The following is a 15,203-nucleotide window of genomic DNA, read 5'->3' as shown; positions in this document are numbered from 1 at the left end:
TGTACTTATAAATCACACAGCGTATCACAAAGGATAGCCTTGTTCCAATTTAGACGATACAGAAACTGTTATTCACTCAGATAGCTCTAAGCCATGTACAACGAAAGCCATGTACAGGCAATGCAACAATAAAATGACTTAATTATATAAAATATAACACAATTTACAATTAATCATAATAGTTCCATTTCTGACACAGGGAGCTCCACAACATTCACATCCTCAAAGATTCCCTGAAGCAGTGCTATTTTTACAAGCTTCTTTCTGTAGTAAGCTTCCTTCTTGTACACTGCTCAAAAAAAATAAAGGGAACACTTAAACAACACAATGTAACTCCAAGTCAATCACACTTCTGTGAAATCAAACGGTCCACTTAGGTAACACTGATTGACAATCAATTTCACATGCTGTTGTGCAAATGGAATAGACAACAGGTGGAAAGCATAGGCAGTTAGCAAGACATCCCCAATAAAGGAGTGGTTCTGCAGGTGGTCACCACAGACCACTTCTCAGTTCCTATGCTTTCTGGCTGATGGTTTGGTCACTTTTGAATGCTGGCGGTGCTTTCACTCCAGTGGTAGCATGAGACGGAGTCTACAACCCACACAAGTGGCTCAGGTAGTACAGCTCATCCAGGATGGCACATCAATGAGAGCTGTGGCAAGAAGGTTTGCTGTGTCTGTCAGCGTAGTGTCCAGAGCATGGAGGTGCTACCAGGAGACAGGCCAATACATCAGGAGACGTGTAGGAGGCCATAGGAGGGCAACAACCCAGCATCAGGACCGCTACCTCTGCCTTTGTGCAAGGAGGGACAGGAGGAGCACTGCCAGAGCCCTGCAAAACGACCTCCAGCAGGCCACAAATGTGCCTGTGGCTGCTCAAACAATCAGAAAGAGACTCCATGAGGGTGGTATGAGGGTCCAATGTCCACAGGTGGGGGTTGTGCTTACAGCCCAACACCATGCAGGACATTTGGCATTTGCCAGAGAACACCAAGATTGGCAAATTCACCACTGGCACCCTATGCTCTTCACAGATGAAAGCAGGTTCACACTGAGTACACTGACAGACATGACAGGGTCTGGAAACACCATGGAGAATGTTCTGCTGCCTGCAACATCCTCCAGCATGACCAGTTTGGCAGTGGGTCAGTAATGGTGTGGGGTGGCATTTCTTTAGGGGGCCGCACAGCCCTCCATGTGCTCGCCAGAGGTAGCCTGACTGCCATTAGGTACCAAGATGAGATCCTCAGACCTCTTGTGAGACCGTATGCTGGTGCTGTTGGCCCTGGGTTCCTCCTAATGCAAGACAATGCTAGACCTTATGTGGCTGGAGTGTGTCAGCAGTTCCTGCAAAACGAAGGCATTGATGCTATGGACTGGCCCGCCCGTTCCCCAGACCTGAATCCAATTGAGCACATCTGGGACATCATGTCTTGCTCCATTCACCAATGCCATGTTGCATCACAGCCCAGGAGTTGGGGGATGCTTTACTCCAGGTGTGGGAGGAGATCCCTCAGAAGATCATCCTCCAACTCATCAGGAGCATGCCCAGGCGTTGTAGGGAGGTCATACAGGCACGTGGAGGCCACACACACTACTGAGCCTCATTTTGACTTGTTTTAAGGACATTACATCAAAGTTGGATCAGCCTGTAGTGGTTTTTTCCACTTTAATTTTGAGTGTAACTCCAAATCCAGACCTTCATGGGTTGCTACATTTGATTTCCATTGATAATTTTTGTGTGATTTTGTTGTCAGCACATTCAACTACGTAATGAATACAGCATTTAATAAGAATATTTCATTCATTCAGATCTAGGATCTTATTTTTGTATTTCCTTTATTTTTTTTGAGCAGTGTATTAAGCTACATAAGATTATTCTACTATTTTAATTCTGAATTTATAGTTCTGAATTTTAATTAAATTCTGAATTTCAAGTAATTTAAATTCTGAATTTTAATTTAATCCAGAATCAATTCTGTAATAAGCTTATTCAGTAATAAGCCACATAAGCTTATTCTGTAATAAGCTTTTTTCCAATAATATGCCACAAGATCTGCTACAGTAAGCATTTCTGCTATTTAAAAAAACCTGGCTTCTATAGTTTTTCCACCTTGTGCCAGTACTTCTAAGTGTATTGGTGAGAAATACATGCATTAACTATACCATGAAGGTTTGTACATTGAGCAATCTAAACACAACCGTTTTATTTATAACTCAATCCAATATTAAATTTAATACAAATTAATGCATATACAACACTGAAGTAAGGTACTTCATTAGGTATATCATCATTTATAAGTTGGCCTATTTTTAAATTGTTTTTACAGTTAGGCCTTTAATTACATTTTGACTACTAGTAAAGCAGAGAATAAAAAGTTTTGACTAAATGTTATAGATTAAATCATAAAGGCATTTTTTTCTTAGTTGGCTGAATTGACACTATATACTAGGCTAAAATAAGGCTGGCTACATTTACCCCAGTATGATGCAAACTACTAGCTCAGTGATTAATGTATGATTTAGAGCAGAATTCCCCAACCTTTCTGGCTTTGCAGACCAGTGGGGGAGAGGGGGGATGGTTCCGTGTGAGTGGTGGGCAAGTGCAGGCAAACAACTGCATTTGCAAAAGCAGCGGGCATGTGCTCCTGCCACTTGTGCAAATAAAGCAGGTATAAATGTGCTCACCCATTACTCAAGTGGGGATGCACACGCATGGGCTAGCCTGCCACTCCCGGTTCCAAACTGTTCAAGGCCCAGTAATGGACCACAGCCTGGGGGCTGGGGACCCAATTTAGAGTGCTCTGCAAGCTCAACTTACTAATTCTCCTATGCTTTAACATATAACATATTGAAGTACAAACTACCTAACTGTATTTTAGCCGAGGAGCGTTACAATAGCTCAACAATTAGATGCCATGCTTGTCAGGTGGAAAGCAGACAGCCCAGGTTCAAGTGTTGCACGATGGGGTGAGCTCCCATTATTCACCATCGTTATTTGCTCCCATTACTCTCTTTCGAACTGTCAACCTAGCAGATAAATAGGCAATGCTGACAGGAAGATGGTGGAAGCATCTCAATGCAGGCTCCCTTGGCTGAGTACCGAGATGAGCAATGCGTCCTTGAGTCAGTGACAACTAGAAAGGGGAAACCTTTTAGTCTAATGTGTTTTGGAAACTCAACTACTATGAGTATTTTACAGCTCAATAGTTTCTATAAATTCAGATAATGGGGTAAGTAAACCCCCATAGGGTTTTATGTATTCTATTAAATGAACAGTTTTATAATTTATGCATGTTGAATTACACAAAAATCCTAATCTTGATTAACTTCACAAAACCTGTATAAAGTGTGCATTGTGTGTGTATGTCTGTTAGAGAAAACTATAGCTAACAAAAATCCAGGCAATCTGAGCTTTTTGGTGCCATTTAGAAGACATCTGGGTTTTGCTGTTTTAGGCTCTCCAAATTTGTAACTAAGCTGGTTTAGCTAAATATTTCATTTACAAAACCAGTTCAAATGGAAGGAATGAACTTCAGATATTACATGAAAAAGATGAATGAAGGAGACTGGAAGTTTTTCTTGTCCAGAAGTATCTGTACATTTAGTATCCTAAATGTACTAGGATAAATAACATGCTTGGCCTCCTGCTAGGACATGCTTTAATGTAAAGCACATCCTATCTGTGCAGCCAGGAACAAGAAATTAGTCTGATGCATTCTGCTTGAAATTATGGAGAAATTATTGCATTCTTGAACTTGGCAGGAGGAAACCAACTGGAAGGAACTGAACATGTCATACAGGTATTAGATGATTATTTCTCAGTCATTGGGAGCTCAAAGGAGATTCATGTTCAGTTAGGTTTTCCATCCTATCTGCCTCTTTTCTCCGATTCACAGGAAGAAAAAGGAAATGGTTTCTCTCTGGTTTACAGAACAGTTTCGTGGCAAGACAGGGAAAAAAAAGAGTCGCTCAATGAAATGAGGGGAAAAAACACTACAAGTACGCCTAAGGATGGACTGTGCCGCCTACCACCATTACAGTACTATAATGTAGTTCTGTGCACTGCTGTGTCCAATTAATCGCCCCTTCCAGCCGAAATTACCTTTCTCGCCTCATTCTGTTAAAAACGTTAAAAACGACGGCGGGAGGGGGGAGTATTTATTCATGCCACAAATTGAACAATGCTACCTGCCATGCCATTCTTCGGGTAAGAAAATTCAAGGCCGAGAATGGAAAAAGAAATACCGCCGGAAAGAGACCACCCGCTGCCAGGAACAAAATAAGAGTGCCACCCACTGGCACTGTAGTTGAAAAAAAAAAAGGACAACGTCGTGTATGAGAAAATTCAAAATAATCCGAGCCCGCCTCGTAGCCAGGAGCCAAGAGCCGATCCGCCACACCCAACCTCCGTGGATCCGCCTCCCGTCTCAAACTAATGACGCCTCTGCGGGCGCGGTCAGATCGTCTTGTCCTCCGCCCAGCCGAGGTGTTTCTGGGTACCGCGAGAATTGCTCTGTCGGCGGGTCACTATGCCGGTAGGGCCGGGATGGCTGAGGAGTTGCGCGAATTAGGCTCAGCCCTTCGGCCATCTCTGACGAAATGGCACCCCGAGACCGTCCGGTAGTGGCACCTCAGGCCGCCATGCGCAAACGCGGGGCTCGAAAGCGCCTCAAGTTTCGGGCCGAAGACGTCTGCTTAGAGCGGAGTGAGTAGCGAGGCCTGGGCATCGGGTCCGATGGCGGCCATTGTCCCCTGATCAGCTGCCCTGAACAGTCGCTTTCTTTCCGCAGTGACCGTGGCCGACTATGCAAATTCGGACCCTGCTGTGGTGAAATCTGGGCGGGTGAAAAAGGCTGTGGCCAATGCGGTGCAACAGGAAGGTGAGTTTGGCCAAAAATGTTCACGGAGGTTTAAACTGAACACTCGACTTGGTTTTCTGAGTTTACATAGCATTCAAGAAGCATAAAGGAGCTATTGTGACATTCCATGACAGAACAGGTGAATTTGTGACTCAGGACACACAAGGCTATTAATGGTGATACAGCAGTAAAACCTATTACACTTTGATCTTTTTAAAAATACGTTTTGCGATATTTGTGAAGAGTCCTATAGCATCTCTGGAAAACACTCAGGCAGTATCTTTCTAATACAAGAAAATTACTTTTAACAGAGAGTATGCTTGCAAACTTTTCTGTACTATGTTTTTAGCATTTTGATGTTTATTTTTTATGTCAGTCATGTTTTATGCAGTCCGAGTTCTAGGTGGCAAATATATCATAACTGCCTGTCAGATGTTAAATAGATGTTTCCTGTTTATTCAAACTTTCAAACTCTCTTCCAGGATTGAATTTGTTCAAATTCATATAGGATATACTTTGAAAATAATATACAAATTGAATAGTGAACTTGATTAACAATAGTTCTACATAAATGTATTCAAAATAATATTTAATATGTCTCTTAATTGGATAGCTGTAGCAAATAAAATCAAAATGAAAAAGGCATTACAGCCTGAATTTGAATGTTTATTTGTAGCTTCTAATCTAAAAGGATTGTTTGAAACATTCAGCACAGAACTGTTTAAACATATTTAGATTACAAATCTGACTATCAATTCTATTTTAGTAATCTAATAAAACCTTACGCAAGGGTACATTTTTTAAGAACTCAGTGCCACTATCCAGAAATAATTTAAGAATCTATATAAAATATTAGTCTAAATTGATCTTGTCTCTTATCTATTTTCCTAGTAACATTTATATGAAAGGTGGAGATGTGTTTCTTTCCCTGTTCTCAGGGAATAATAAGCATTTATCAATATGTATAATAAGACAAATTGTTTCCGTTTAAAGGACAATGAAATAAATGTGTTTCATTACAACTTGAAAATTTGACTTTTTACAATCATATTTTTCCCTTAAAGGAATAAGTTTTCACATTTTTTTCTTATTGTCTATGAGCTATCTTCAACTCTAACTTCTTTTAATTTTATGGATGTAGAGAGTTCACTCTTTATTAACTTCTAAACTATCAGCAACATTTTCTTGCATCATGATAGCACTTAATTTTCAAGGATAAACGAGCAAGAACATTTGCTTGAGAGAAGTTCCTAAAATAACAGCAAATACAAAAAGGTCATTTAATAGTGAATGCATTAACATTAGCCTAAAAATGATTTAGGACAGAGCTGTCAAACTCCCAGCCCACGGGCCGGATGTGTCACACACTGGCCATGCCCATGCTCAGTTTAGTGAAGGGAGGGGAAAGTCCTGATACGTAACAATGTAACAATGTGAGTTTGACACCCCTGGCTTAGTATCTCTTGCTTCTGGATTGAAATACTCACACATCGTTGCTATAGTTGTTCACTTTCTACTCAAGAACAAACAGAAGTCAAAGCATGCAAACCAAAACAGAGTCTTTAACAGACACAACTAAATAGTTAGTTTTTTATTAAAAGCATACAGAATAGTCCAAAATTAAGCCAAGGTTCTGAGAACCAGATCAGGGTTGTCATCCAGGTAGCATCCACGCAGATCCAAGCCAGAGATCAGACAATTTTTTTCAACAAAGCAAAATGAGTTAGGGCTGTTTCCTAAATCAGGAAGTAGCCAAGTGTCACTAATCAAGAAATCTACTCCTTTGCTTGGCAAGAAGCCTCATAGAATGGCTCTGCTCTCCTCTCAACTCACTGGGGTACAGAAGCTGGGAAGTCTTACATTATCTAACTGTTCTAACTGTCTAGGTGCTGTTCTTTATTAGCCTCATATGATTATTAGCTTTGTGTCTCGTGAGCTTGACATTCCATAGGTTTTGCTGGAGCTTTTTCTTCAAAGTCAGAACCAGCGGCTAAGTCCTAGTCTAAGTACTCACTTTCCTCAAAATTATTTAACCTGGCTAGCGAAATCATGTTTTTGGTTCCCCAGGTGGGTCTTGCCAGCAACACCATGGCAAGGGCTTTTTCTGTGACAGGGCATTTGACCAGAGGTTTTCCTCTTGGGATTGATGGACAAACAGTTGGGGAAAAAATCATGAAACTTTTTTTTATAGGATAATCACAGTGAGAGGATGCACAAAGATTTAAACTTGCTAAGATGACCAAATTGACTTGTTTGATTAGAGAAAAGATAATATCTCCATTTATTGCTGAGTGGAAATCCTTATGGATTTTTTGTATAAAAAAAAAATAAACTTAAAATAAGCTTTGATGATTAGACAGGATAATTATTGAAAGAAAAGAATCAAATAACTTTAGAGAAAGCTAATCTCTAATTGCACATATAACTGCTATAAAGAAGTTCACTTTATATCTTTTCTTCTATTTCTTTTTACTTTTTTCTTTCTTAACTTTATATTCATTTGTATTTTTAACCATTTGTAAAACTTTTAATAAAATTATTTTTAAAAAATATGAAAGATTATATGGGCATCTTTAAAGTAACACCAGCTCTTGATGCTGCAGTACATGAAATATTTCTATTCCTTATAATTCTACTATGTTTAAATTTCTAAGTCAGTCCTCATATCTTAAAAAAATAAGTTGATTTTTACAAGAGTTGGCCGAACAAAATAAAATCCTTACATTAATAATGTTGGAAGTCTTGACCACTGTAGGTCACTATAGAAAAATGAAAGTCTACCATGATCTTAATATAGGAAAAAGTATCAAAATGTTAGGACTACTTTTTCAGAATTTTTCACCTACCCTATATCTTGCTAATTCAGCTTGTGCAAATCACTATATTTGAGGTTTTTTTCTTGTCATAGTCTAGCATCCATCTTAATCCTCTTTTATCCAGATGCATGTCTCCACTATCCATTGATTAATATACTTGTTTTCAGGTCACTGCCCTTTTTTCCACTTCCTCTACCAGAATGGCTGTTGGCTACCTTTCCTTATACACTCCCTTGGTCCCTTTCTAATTAGCCTGTCTCTGCTTTCCTCCAGAATTCAGGTTCTTTATCATCTCTCTCTTTCTCAAGCCTCATCTGCCTAGTTTTCCTTCATATGTCTTATAAACCAATGCTTGTTCTATAACTTTTGTCCAGATCTTCTGCTTTTCATGTCCCTGCCTTAATTTGTCTGGTTCTTGGGATAACTTACATTTTTTCACTCTCTTGTGAAACTTTCCTCCTTAAATGAACCTTAACCACATGTTTCTTAATGCAGGCCATGCCACCAGGCCATTGCAAGCAGCTAGAGGGTTCCCCGCCACAGGAATGGAGTCATAATAGACAAAAAGATTGTGTTTCATATAAAGGAATGCATGTTGTCCCACATGACAATCAAAATGACAGGATGACCTTCAATACCTTTCTTTGTGCCTACTGGCCCCAAAAAGAATTTGGTCTTGGATCTTCCAGTTGTATCTTTTCTGGTGGTTTGGTTTATCACCATGAATTTATTTTTATATTCTTGATTCTAGGACATCTGCTAAGTTTTATACCTCAAATTGTTCCATTTGTTTATGATTGTAGTGAAATCACTATGTGGTTTGGAAGCATCTTTTGTACCCACTGATGAAATACTATCTGTGGCAGAGTCCTATGACAGTGGTGATGAAATAGATTCTAAATATTTCACCACTGATGAATATTTCATGGCTGATAAAAAAAAGAAAAGCAAGAGGCATAAAGGTAAGATCTGTTGTTTTAATTGTTACTTTAACATAATTTCACTTTAACAATAAAATACTTTTATCTCTTCAAATAAAGTAATGCTGCTTTCTTTTGAAGCATGGCCTGTTACATTGTTTGTTTTTTTATTTCAGAAAGCTCCGAGAGTGTGGTAGGCAAAGAATATCCAATTGACATATGGTTGATGTTGGCATCCTACTTACGCCCAGAAGACACAGTGAGTTTTTCTCTAATTTGCAAAAGGACCTGGACTGTTACTTGTACAGCTGTATTCTGGACCAGACTTTATAGAAGGTATGGCAGTTTGTAGAATCTTTATTCTATACTGTATATATTTTAATAGCTATGGGGCTTTTTATAGATTATTTGTGGTGGACAGCCTAATGAATAGTGTGCACAGGAATTTGTGTATAAAAGATCAGTGTTTCAATACTTAATGATATCTTTTGTTCTGAGATACAATTTTCACAGACTTGCCTCACTTCAGATTTGATATAAAAAGGTATCTCATAGCATCTCTCTGCAGCTCCATAACCAAGGAACACTTTTCCTGGTATCACCAGTAATTGCCACACAACCACAGAAAACAATGCAACTGCTTTAAGGTTGCTTGTTTGGAAAACTAATGTGTTTACATTCTGATACTGCAAAGTGCTTTTTTGTCTTTGAATCCAAAGCCTGCATATCTGTATAAAATATGCATATATAATTGGTAGTATGGATTACAAAATATACATATGGTATAAAAACAAAACTGCATTATTGTCAAAGAGAAATTGCTGGGATTCATAGGAAGGTACTTGAGAGCTTGTAAATTAATAATTGCTACAGTTCTTTGGGCTTGCGGAACTTCTGTGGCTATGAAATCAACTTTCATTATATAACTTAAGTAATTGCACTGATTTGCTCGAATCAGTTAAAACAGATTGCTTTAGATTGATGGCTATGGCATGATAGAAAATGAGTCATATGGTCCTCCCTGGCATATAATATAAATGTACAGGAATGGTTTCCATTAGAATTGGCAATGCTATATTGATAAGAAAGGACATTGTGCAGGATTTTTTCTGTTTTTGAAACTTTCCTTCTCTAATCCTTCAGCAGGAAATTGAATTCAAACTTGTCTTTCTTTTAGGTAAACACAGTAATTCCTAACCTTAGATTTTTAGCTGCAACCTGTGATCTATCGGATCATTATTTCAAAACTGTTTGCTTATGAGAATCCTCAATGACTGAGCCTTAATTCAGAAAAATATTAAGAGATACATCTATTTCAAAGTTGTACTACATGGCACAGTCAAATATCAGTGGTTGACAAAGTTGATCAGAGGAAATATGTTGTGGTATTTTGTATTATGTCATAAAATATTTTTAAAATTTGCCAGATTTCAATTTTAAGAAAATTGTGGCTCCTGGAGTTTAGACACATTCTATTAGTCCATTTGAGGTACCTTGGTACAAAATTGTTGTTCTGTAATGCACTGTTTCACCTAATTAGAGGTTATGGGAATAAGAATTTTAGTAGGGTATAGATGGCCTAGAAATATCATCTAATCTATAGGAGAGTGCCTGAATGCAGCTGACAAGAGCGAAAAATGAAGCATTTGATAAAAAATAAATTAATGGGGATTAGAGAAGAGGCATTCTGCTAGTTGGAGCATTCCACCTGAGTATCTTTCTAATAATCTCTTTCCTATGAGAGTTCAGAAACTACACCTTGACTTTCTGGAGGACTGCACTGTTATTATTTTGTTTTCAAGGAATTAAGGATGGAAATGTTGGCAGGGGGTCTTTAGTCCCCCATCAATGCAATTTCAGTGCCACAATAACTGGCAGTATGGTTCCATAAGCATCACAGAGAGGGGCAGTTAAAAGTGAGAATTAAAACAATTTGCTTCCCAAATGCCTCTTGCTTATATTCCTATCCCTTACTTTGGAAAAAAAATGCCACCGAAGTCAGCTGTTATGCTTCCAGATTTCAGTGGCATGATCTCAGAATGCATTGCGTGCATTTCATCCCTATCTTATTCTTATAATTTTAATTTTTCTTATTTAGGCATTACAATAGGAGTGCATCCCTCCCAATCCGTTTACAACCAGAATCAATGGAAAAGATGTACTGCCTTCGTGCATGTGTAATTCGTTCGTTATACCATACATATAGACCTTTTGTTTCCCGGATAGCCAGAAATCCAACTATCCCAGAGGCTACTCCAAGCAGTCTAAAAAATTCAAAAGTAAGTAACAATTTGAGAAGAAGAATTATTCCACTGAGTATTAGCAGATTTCTTTTAAGCTAGTGAAAAGCATGCAAATGGGTCCACTTCCCAATACATATTTTAGACAAATGTTATCGTTACTAGGGGTGGCTTTTTAGACCTCCACAAGCTTGTTAATAATGTTTTAGGTTTATTATGCTTGGCTGTTTATTCTACCAATACAGAAATCAAAATGTTGAACCTTAAAATAGGTTTATTATTTTTGCATATCCATTAAGCAATAAGCTAAATAATGTCTAACATCTGGATCAAGCAATTTACTTGTATTACAAAATAAATTCAGCTCATTTAGGTTGGTTTAGTTGACACCCAATCCAGCACAAAAAATAGATTTGCATCTTAAATGCTTTGTATTCACATCACAACGGCTTTGGTGTCCACAGTTAGTATCATACTAATGATTTGTATATCCTTTTGTGGGTAAAATTGGCATTAAAAAGGAAATTAAATGTAAAAAATCTGTATTGCAGTAACAGTCTATGACAATGTCACAAATTTGGTGACATTCCAAAAACAAATGAAATTATTCAGTTGCTCCTTAAAATAGTTGAAATGCACATCTTCCACATGTGTATGGCACTATCTTTGTACACTATATAGTCAAAGAGCCTCTAATCTTAGACTTCGTTTTTATTCATTTAGAATCTCCTCCCATTTGTGGAGTTTACCATAAATATTGAGCATGCAAAGTAGGAAGAGACTGGTATTTTTCTTTTTGGTTACTGAATCCAGCTTTTTCCCATTTAATTTCCCTTTCTCTTTCTCAGTGTAGCTTCTGTGGGACACTGGAGCTGTTGTTGTGTCAGCAAAAGTTGCCCTTAAAGACAGATCCACTGTTTGGAGCAGCATACCAGTTGGTACACATCTGAAGGGTAGGACAGCCGGCATGTGGATTATTTATGTCTTAGGAAATTCTTAAGCTACTTTCCTCCTTTTAACTAATATTCCAGGTTTCACAGACAAGAGGGCTAATTCTACTAGCGGCATCCCTCTGAATCTAATGCAGGTAGTCCTCTTTAGTGACTGCCTCATTTAGCAACTATTCACAGTTATGACAGTAATAAAAAGGTAACTTTGTGACCAATCCTTGCATTTATAACCTTCTCATGTCTAAAGGAGAGGAAAGCTGAAGTAAGATTATAAGCATAGTTGCAGTTTCTCTTAGTGACCATTTTGCTGGTGTTCACTAAATATGTACCTGTAATAATTGGCTTAATAAAGATGAGACACTTACTACTGTAGTAAAAAAAATTATATTGCTGTGCATGTCTAGACTTTCTTTTGGCAAAAAAAATAATATTCTATCAGTTGTTATGTTAGCAAGATCTGCCTCTGCTTATTAATTTATTTAAACTTGTATGCCATCAATTCCCAATGCCCCTGGGTGGCTCACAACAATCAACACAAAGAAATTACAACAAAACCAATAAAAGGATAAAAGATTAAGATTGGGTTATATTGGTATTTTCACTGTAGAACAACTTTTGTCCTAAGAGGTGATATGTTACTTTTCAAATGTAATGGATGTTTTATAAAGCTGTGAATGGGCATCTTGTATGACAGTTCTTCATAAACATCTGGAATGTCTGCCCTATTCTGGTTCCAATAATTTCTTGGTTTTTTTCTTGATAAAGCAAATAATGAGTGGTTCTTAGCAATATTTTGAAATCATTATCTCTAGATTCAATTGTGGAAATATTCTTTGAAGTTCATCCATAGAGCTTTCATTTTCTTTCCATTTATCTATGTTAAAAAGAGGAAGTGCACAGTTATGATGATACCCTATTTTTGAAATTGATGCCAATGTTATTTACTTTATCCTCAAAGTGATTTGTTAAAAGATAGAAACTCCAGATTTGATTGTTTTAATACATTTATGTTTAATAATCCAAGATCTTAATTGCTTTATTTCTGCATAACACTGTGTCCACACAACTCTTTCTCTTTTGCTCAACTAGTGCCTGCTCTTCTGGTCTAAAAGGATTAACCAGCAGTCTTCACTGTGGGAATTCAGCTTCAAATTCCAAAGGCAGGTATGAAAGCTAAATATTTGTGTTAATGTCAAAATTTCATATTTCAGAATAGCTCACTGGTATTTATACCTCCTTGTTATACCTATGCATATAACAGAATGCATCTTGTTTGGCAAGTTTCATGTCTAGATTACAGTCCAAAAAAGATTCTGTTCATAATGGGGAATATGGAGTATTTTGTAAAAATGTAGTGCTGCCCAATATGTTCATTTTCCTTGCTGTTGATCAGGCTAGTGCTATTCTTACCAAGTTGGAACATTCTCCTAAAATTGTGGCACAAAATGTCATTTCTCCCAAACCCCTTCATAAGAGACAAAACAGCATGAAATAGCATGGATATAAACTGCATAAAATTTGTTATTGTGAGGGGTCGGGTGTTAATATCAAACTTTTGTGCAATAGTTCCCATAGTAAAGTAAAGCCAACAGATTGAAATTATTTGTAGTTTACCTAAAATATATAAGGCTGTTGTTCATTAATTCAGTGTGCTGTTAATTTTACTATTACGTATCATATTCAGACTACACTCTTATTCATCTGAAATCATATCCATAGCAAAAGCAAGGGCCCATGTTTAAACAAATATTGCAATCTCTATTATAGCCAAGGTTTTTATATTAAAACTATTAAATGTCACATTATTTCTCTAAAGAAAATATAACATATGTAAGTCTGTCCTGATCTTTCAAAGACAGGCCTACAAATTATCCTGATTTGGTACCTAATTCTTCTCCAAACATATAATTTGAAAATTTGTAGAAATGGAATCAGTTTCTGGTTAACTAAATGAAATATTTCTCTTGAGTCTCCCAAGTTCAAGAATAAAAGTTTGAAACAACTTCAACCACCTGTCCGATATGCAGATGTCCACATGAACCCTGACCAAGACTGCTGTCTGTTGCAGATAACTACTCTCGACTTTATATATATTCCTATAGTAATGGGCATGACAGTTACATTGGTAAGTATTGTGCTTTCTTTGCTAATTTTCTGGTCTTTATATCAGGAATTTTGTTCACTTAACCTTGACCAAATAGTTTCTAAATTTGAAGTGTTGTACTGGTACTTCTTAGATTACAGTTCTAATTGGGACCAGGATTTCCATCACTAAGCAAAGTGGTTGTTAAGAGAAACACCATGTCAATGCACTGCTTAGCAATGACCCAATTGTGGTCATTAGGTGAGGACTGTGGGGTCATTAGACAAGGATCTCACACTTCTGCCCTGTGTGAACTGCCTCCACTTTTAACTCCTCTGCCCCCCAGTGCTCTGCAGGCACTGCTGCACCCAGCTGACCTTCACTGTCTTCCTCCAACTGCTGATGAACACCCACTTTAGCCTATGTGAGGCAGCTTCTGGCAGTGCTAGGACTTCTTCCCAAAGGCCGCTTGCTCGTTCTCATAATGCGTTGGAAGGCTTATGAAGTGTTTTGAAACCTGCCAGGAGGCTGGCCACAGAACAGAGCTTAAGGCAGCTCCATGGTATTGTTGAGGCTGAAGTAGAACTCCCAGAGGCCCATGGCAGCTGGCAGAGACTGACAAAGACCCCAGGTCTCTTTTTCAGCTCTAATGCTGCTACCTATGGAGTGTCACTGCATAGGGCAGCCAAAAAGACAGGCAGGTTTGGAGTTAAAGGGCTTTCGTGGTCATAAATGTGAGGAGACTGCCAAGTGCCTAAATACTGCCTGGAAGGAGTTGCTCAAAGATACAGTTCATTTTTAAAATATTTACAGACAAAATCAGTTTAAAATATTCAATAAAATTGCATTCAGTTTTGGAGTTAAGGAACCCTGTGTGATCCAAGTTATTGAATAGCTTCCTTTTTTTTCCTTTTGCAGTTCACAATAAATGTGAGCACTGACATGCGGCACCACAGAGTGAAATTAATATTCCATGATTCTCCAGTATGGAGTGGCAAGAAACCCAGATTTGACCATGGGGTGCAGGTTGTAATGGACCCTGTGCACAGTGTGCATCTGTTTGATTGGTGGCATCCACAGTTTCCTTCTTCACACATCTGAAGACTCCCAAGTTTACATCATAAATTGTATTCTGTGCTATTTCCATAAACAACAAAATTTGATAAGCCAGTCTGTGTATATGTTTAATCACTTCTTGGGAAATAATTTCTGCTAATAAGATTAGAAAGAACTTCTGTAAAGCATTTTATTATATGAAAAATAATTCATCTGCAGAGTTTTTGGTGCTAATGAAATTTGTCCTTTTGCTTTCTGATAACAAAGCACAGCA

The 15,203-nt window shown here is 37.8% G+C and overlaps 1 protein-coding gene across 2 annotated transcripts; it reads left to right on the top strand.

Annotated features, from left to right (window-relative positions):
* The first annotated feature begins 4,499 nt into the window (after positions 1-4,499).
* Positions 4,500-15,043, top strand: TMEM183A (transmembrane protein 183A). Of its 2 annotated transcripts, none has more exons than XM_026697747.2 (8): positions 4,500-4,710; positions 4,796-4,885; positions 8,484-8,642; positions 8,777-8,936; positions 10,699-10,879; positions 12,880-12,954; positions 13,769-13,915; positions 14,792-15,043. In XM_026697747.2, the coding sequence occupies exons 1-8, from the start codon at positions 4,605-4,607 to the stop codon at positions 14,972-14,974; spliced, it is 1,101 nt and encodes a 366-aa protein (XP_026553532.1). In that variant the 5' UTR covers positions 4,500-4,604; the 3' UTR covers positions 14,975-15,043. The 2 variants fall into 2 exon arrangements, with proteins under 2 accessions (XP_026553532.1, XP_026553531.1); XM_026697746.2 differs by having other exon boundaries at positions 13,760-13,915.
* Positions 15,044-15,203: the final 160 nt, after the last annotated feature.

The sequence above is a fragment of the Pseudonaja textilis genome, chromosome 3 (genome assembly GCF_049901715.1).
Source record: "Pseudonaja textilis isolate UNSWEBS1 chromosome 3, rPseTex1.2, whole genome shotgun sequence".
NCBI classification, from domain to species: domain Eukaryota; kingdom Metazoa; phylum Chordata; class Lepidosauria; order Squamata; family Elapidae; genus Pseudonaja; species Pseudonaja textilis.
The sequence above is the reverse complement of the archived record's forward strand: the minus strand, read 5'-3'. Positions and strand labels throughout refer to the sequence as shown.